Source organism: Triticum aestivum, chromosome 2D (assembly GCF_018294505.1).
Source record: "Triticum aestivum cultivar Chinese Spring chromosome 2D, IWGSC CS RefSeq v2.1, whole genome shotgun sequence".
In the NCBI taxonomy this organism is placed as follows: domain Eukaryota; kingdom Viridiplantae; phylum Streptophyta; class Magnoliopsida; order Poales; family Poaceae; genus Triticum; species Triticum aestivum.
The window spans coordinates 530,706,275-530,712,893 of record NC_057799.1 but is presented as its reverse complement, the minus strand read 5'-3'; the positions used below and the strand labels follow the sequence as shown (position 1 = coordinate 530,712,893).

At 47.0% G+C, this 6,619-nt stretch overlaps 1 protein-coding gene across 1 annotated transcript; it reads left to right on the top strand.

The window, feature by feature from the left end:
- Nucleotides 1–818: 818 nt before the first annotated feature.
- Nucleotides 819–2,035, top strand: LOC123049801 (ethylene-responsive transcription factor ERF105-like). Its single transcript, XM_044472673.1, has one exon. It carries the CDS (start codon nucleotides 915–917, stop codon nucleotides 1,923–1,925), a length of 1,011 nt encoding a protein of 336 aa, XP_044328608.1. The 5' UTR covers nucleotides 819–914; the 3' UTR covers nucleotides 1,926–2,035.
- The last annotated feature ends 4,584 nt before the right edge of the window (nucleotides 2,036–6,619 follow it).

Below are 6,619 nucleotides of genomic sequence, written 5' to 3'. Positions count from 1 at the left end.
ATGCTTGTGTTGTGTGCATGGCCATGCACGCGATGGGGAAGCTGAGCTGCTACTGCATGGCGGAAGTTGCGCAGTGATGGCGGAAGTCGGACAATTTTGTTAAGTTAAACAGATGCAGACATTTGAGGTATAGAGTTGGAAGACCGGCTCCCATATTGACATCAATTTAGATTGGTCTATGGACAAATACCGTGTCCATTTTAAAAGTTTGCGTTAGAGATGCCCTAAGCTGATGGACATTGAGAATACTAGAGACCCTTCAGTATAAGAATGAAACTATTGTATATATATTCCTTTTTGTGTACGAGGAAGAGAGAGAGAGAGAGAGAAACACGCAACGATTCATGGCAAGCTCTGGTATGTACGGGCAGCAGCCAATAGCTAGCTTTTCTGCGCGTCATATTAAATTTCTTGTAAAGTGTGAGCGGAATGGTCGAAGCTCTTGTCATGGATGTATGCGCGCCCCTGTTCTTCATTGACACGACTCCGAAAATATCTTGCCATGTACTAGCAAGTCAAAATTATCAACTGCCTACATGTTTGAGTTTGACAACGAAAATGCCCACAAATTGCACATGTACCAGTAAACATCTCAGCGCAGCAAATTTGAATAGGATGTGGGTGCAAAATCTCAGGTACTACAGCATAACAGCGACATGAAGGCATGCCACGGAAAGTGACGAGATCGAGTACGACCCCGATGCCTCAGAAGTGGGTCCCGCGTTCATACATAGGCCTTCCCGTCGGATCTCCTTCTCTCTCAGCTGGCCTATAAGTGCTTTTGTCCTCAAGGAATATCACAGACCCACAGACAAACTTACCACTGGCACCGAGTAGCACTTCTCTACCGTGCCGCCATCTCTCTTTCTTTCTCACGATTCTCATCGACTGAAAGGCGAACCGTAATAAGCACCATGGAGTTCGCCGGAGAAGCCGACGACTTCGCTCTCGACCTCATCCGCGAGCACCTGCTCGGCGGCGACGGTGGTGTCCTGGCGACGGCTAACCATGAGCAGGGCCCTTTTTGCGACGACGTCACCTTCCCCGTGCTGCCACCTTCCGCGGCCGAACCGCAAGCGTACCAGCAGCCCATGTTCTTCCCGCAGCAGGGGCAGCGGCAGGAACAGACGCAAGGTTACATGGGCCTGACGCACCAGTACGTGAACTCATATCCGGCTGCCACGGCGGTGTTCCGTGCGCCGGAGCCGGTGATGATACAGTTCGGCGGCCAGCCGTCTCCTGTGAGGGCGCTGTCGTCCACGCTGACCATCTCGGTGCCGCCCCAGGGCACGTTCGGATGGGCGGGGACTGCTGCCGCCGCAGCGCCAGCGCCAGCACCGGTCGAGGACCTCCGCAAGTACCGCGGCGTCCGGCAGCGACCGTGGGGCAAGTACGCGGCGGAGATCCGCGACCCAAAGCGCCGGGGCTACCGCGAGTGGCTCGGCACCTACGACACCTCCGTGGAGGCCGCGCGTGCCTACGACCGTGCCGCCTTCCGGATGCGCGGCGCCAAGGCCATTCTTAACTTTCCAAACGAGGTCGGCACCCGCGGCGCCGAGCTGTGGGCGCGGCCGCCTGCTGGCCCGGCGTCCCAGGCAGCAGGCGCGACGAACAAACGTAAGAGATCACAGGGCGAGGACGCTGACGTCGAGGTGACCGGAGTGGTCATAAACAAGGCCGTGAGGGCCGAGGCGCCGTCGCCGTCGTCGGCCCGGGTGTCGTGGGACACGCCCTCGTCCTTGTCGCGGGGGACAGCGTCTTCGACGGTGACGTCGGTGGCCACGACGCCGGAGGGAGAGTTTCCTCCGACGCCGTCAAGCTCGGGCTGGGAGCAGTGCTGGGAGGCGCTGATGGGAGGCATGCCGTTGCTGTCGCCCCTGTCGCCACACCCGGCGTTGGGTTTCCCGCAGCTTAGTGTTAGTTAATTAAAGGATGGTTCATTAAGCGATAGAATGTTTCCGGTGTTTGTAAGAAAAACAGAGTAGGCACCCACACACAGCACTTGTTGAACACTAGATTTATAATTGAACAAAGTTATTACATGCGTCTTGCTATCCATGAAAATGTTGTCAAGCTAGTGTTTGATCTCTATTACATCAGTGCAACAACCACTGTAATAACTATTCACCCGTTGTTGTTCATCGGTTTAAATTGGACAGTCGGCTTTTCTTCTCGATCGATGTTTGACGAACATGATTCTCTTTCTTTTTGGGTAATGCTATCAGGTTGACGTTCGTTGGGGAGGGAATGACAAAGAGCGGTGTTTGCTGGCAGTTTTAGTTGGGACGCGAGATTAAACAATTGCAGTTTCTGCTTCTTGTTGCTGACAATTTCCTTCCTCCTAGAAACTGTCATACTCTTGTTGAAGAAAACTGTCAACCCCCGAAAAACTAAAACTACCATCAAAATGTTCGCAAATGCCCCTCCCTCCCAGCGAACGTTCACCAGATAAGAGGGTCCTTCCCTTTTTGTACTAAATGAAGAACATATGATCCTTTATGTTTTGTACCACAAAATTTTGCTACATACTTTAAAACAAGCAATTTTAAAACAGTGGACAAGATGTAGTATCATATTAGTAGATAAGCTATGATAAGTACATACATCTTACTTTTTTTATTCTGCTTCGATTCTCTTATATTTTTTGCTTTTACATTTTTGTTTACGTTTCTTTTTTTCCTCACTTTTTATTTATTTTCCAACTTAATTTTATTGTTTCTTTCTTTTCTTGCTTTTATCTATAAGTTTATGTGTTTGGTTGAAAGATAGTTCTTAGATTCTTTGTATAAAAATGTCCATCCTATAGTTTGTATCGTTCACTGATATATGTATCAATGGCATTTTTTCCTTTTGCGAGAAGGCCAATGTCATATACATAAATTGCCCAACCCTTGCAAGACTATTCTTACAAAGCAAAAAATAAATCACTGGTATTTGGGTATATTGACGTCGTCTTCCGTCTATAGCACTTGACATGAGCCAAGATCGATGCCGCCTCTGTGATCCAGGGTAAAATTGTTGACGCGGTGGTCTGAAAGCCGTTGATGGTAGGCAGAGAAAATCCGGTGGTAATGAACTAAGGATCAGATCGCTGCCCGTAGAATACAATGAAGTGACTAGACAACTATCCACCTAGCCTGAATTGGGGATGACTTGCCTCACTATCTTCTCGACGAAGACGAAGTTGGCCATGCATCACCGAACATAGAAGAAGATAGAAGTTCAAAACACTTACCGCGCCAACCACTCCACCAAACGACACCGTCCAAGATCACCTGAATGAAATGTAGACAACAACATAACCCAAGATATGGCCCTCACCGGAGCTCCACACACCTTACAACAACGACGGAGCTCCACACACCTTACATCAACGCCAGAGCTCCACCATTGTTGCCTTACCACAGCTAGTTAGACACCTAGACTAAGTCCTAACCAGAGCTAGGACGATTCAAACATCGCAAACTCCAAATTGGGATCCTGTCTCCCCCACTGTCGAGGGAATTACCCGTGGCTAGACCTGGCAGTCCGAGACATGACCCGGCTAGACCAGAAGGCCCATGCCTGGGTTGTCCAAGGTGCCATACGGGCCGGCTCAATATAAGCTGGGAGCCTGCACGGAACCCGGTCAGGAATAAGCAAGAGCCGGCAAGGGAAACAAGACCCGACAGAGGAAGCATGACCCGGTGGAGGACAAACTTGGCTTGGGTCGATTGGTGCAGAAGAGAATACCGGTGCCCTCACAGAGGTAGTACGTGACCAAACATGGGGGTGGCCCAGCTGGCCAGTTTTGGACCGTTTGAATAGGACCCGGACTACGATCGGGCTTGTAATAGAAAAATGACTATTTGTAGTCCTACTAGGACTCTACATGTAAGCCTGCCCCTTCAACTTATATAAGGAGGGGTAAGGAACCCCAAGGAGGGGAGGGGGAAATAGACAGATAAATTAGTAGCTCTCGAGATAGAGGTAGCGAAACAACACCCTTGTAATCGAGATCATCATCGTCAATAATAATCAAGCAGGATGTAGGCTTTTACCTCTACTGTGAGGGGCCGGAGCTGGGTAAAATTCGCGTCTCTTGATTCCGACCAACCCCATTCAAGCTACCACCTAGTTGCGATGGCCTCACAACTAAGTTCTTTCATGAGGACATCTGCCGTGACAAACAACCACGACACCCACCTCACTGGCGCCAGAAGGCACTCGTGGAGAGGGGGGCTGGAGGTTGTACTTACACAAAAACCGTAGGCACATTTCTTTTGGAGAGGGGTGGGAGACAAGAGAGGAAAATGTGACGACACGGTATCCATGATTTTCAATAGTGAACATTTTTGTTTCGGTTAAAAAAATAGAAAAGTGGCCCAAGCAAGTCTATGATGTTCCCTTGGAACACCATACCATTTTAATGAGTAAGGCGAATGTATGAAATACATAAACATTTTGTTAACCATGTAGAACATTTACAAGAAAAAAAATGTTATCCATCTGAAGTATTTTTTTCTAACCTATAGGATCGATAATTGATTGTTGTGTGAACATTTAATTTGATACATATGGACATTTTTGTGGACAATATACATAGTTTAGAAAAAATGACGGATAAAAATGTTTTAGGTTTTAGAATTTGGTTATCAGTCTTCCTTTTTTTGATAAACAGTGCTTTTATTAACTCATAATGTACAATTAAGCAGATACACCGCTAAATGAGTGTACACCCCACTTTTGCAAGACTAAGATGCACACAACCAACATGAGCAAAGTATAATATAAGAGGTCAGCCTGATAACAGTAAAGTGTAATAGGACCAAAATTATGCACATGCCAAGGAAGTTGGAGGTCCTATCAATAGACTATGCCGCCACCCATGCGGGGTAAACACTCTCACCCGCTTCAATCGCGTACACACTGCCGCTAACAACAGTCAGTACTCCATGGGGTGTAGCATAGAACATGACGAAGCCAATGCGTATATTTCTAGATAACATATAAGGGAGATCAAATTTTACTATTAAAAACCATATCATTTCCAGTTAGACACAGAGCCCATAGTAATGTAGATGCTAGCCCCACATTACTGTACTAATTAAACTTGTTAGATATGTAGTCGAACTGGTGAACACATATATTAGCAACACTACTTGACAGATACAAAACTGGACACTATTTGAATGATTGTCTGCGTAGAACACGCGAAATTGCACTAGAAGAAGAGGTGTTTAATTATCTCACCATGAGCATAAACACAACACTTCATTCTTCCTTGCCAATTATGACACACGAGGTTGTCCTTTGTCAGTACAACGCCTTAGCGTAGGTACCACATGAAAATCTTAATTTTTAGTGGCATCATTGACTTTTAAATTTTATTATTGTTGTCCACTGGAATTTCTGAGTGCGGAAGTGTCCTATACTGAGTGTGACCGTGAAAGACCTTCTTGAGTTAGGTTCCAGTGAAGTTCACCCGGTCTTTGTGTCAGGTGGATGGTGCCATGACACAAGACCAAGGCAAAGAAAACCCCTCCTAAAAGATATATCCGACAGGGAGGAGCCTAGAACTTGGGCAAGAGCAGCATTTTCCAGCCACTTGTCCTTCCAGAAGTGAATCTCAGAGCCATCATTGATTCGAAGGAATCGAATCGGGAATGGTGTATTTTGCCGCCATCAGTGCGGCCCAAAAATGTGAGTCCCCAGGCTATCAATTTGCCCGAGACGCAACTTTGAGCCTAAATACTTTTTGCGCAAGAGGGGTTGCCAGAGATAATCGTGGATAAAAAACTTGTACATAAATTTGCTAAGTAAAGCATCATTTTTTTGAGAAACTGGCTGGAGCGCCGCCAATTCATTTAGACAAACGGGGAGTTTATGTACATAGATAACTATGTTGGGGGGGGGGGGGGGGGTCGCTCATTGAAACCCGAAGCCAAAATAAAATTATGTACTCTCTTGGCCCCCTCTGCAGGTCAGGTCCCTTTGTTTGATGTCCTCAAGTGGAAGAACTGCAACGTTGAAGTGGGTGAGATGAGTGCCATTGATTATTTCTCGGTTGTGCTCTTTCCATATGTTCCAGATTGTGTATAAGATCGTACCACTCCAGCAACACTTCTCCTTGGGAGCCATGGAGACCATATTGTCCCAACAATATGAAAGTCTTGTTGCCTACGCGGGATCAATCGTGATCGTCTCCCTCGTCTAGGATTTCACGTGATTCCACATGACAGTGGAAAAGGGCGAGTACTTGCAAATGTGCGATGCATTTTTGATGCGTGGAGACATATGGTATATAGGTCATGTGGCTATCCTCGAATGGACAACATATCATCCTTAATAACTGTCTTGCGTGGTATTCGCCAAGCAAACAACTTGCATCTGGGCTCAACATGCGCAATCCAGATCTTTGCAGGGGAGAATTTGGGATAGGACTCCATAAACTACGCAACATAAGCCGAGACAGACAAGTATATGTTGTTTGCATTCAAATTCCAGGGGGTGCAGTCTTCACGGTCCTAGGTGAGGTTGGTCTGGGACAACAACCTCGGGAGTTTGACAAAGTCATTCAACTACTCCAACGAATGAAGGCGAGCAACTGCATGGATGTAGTTCGCATCTTGTAGCTGCT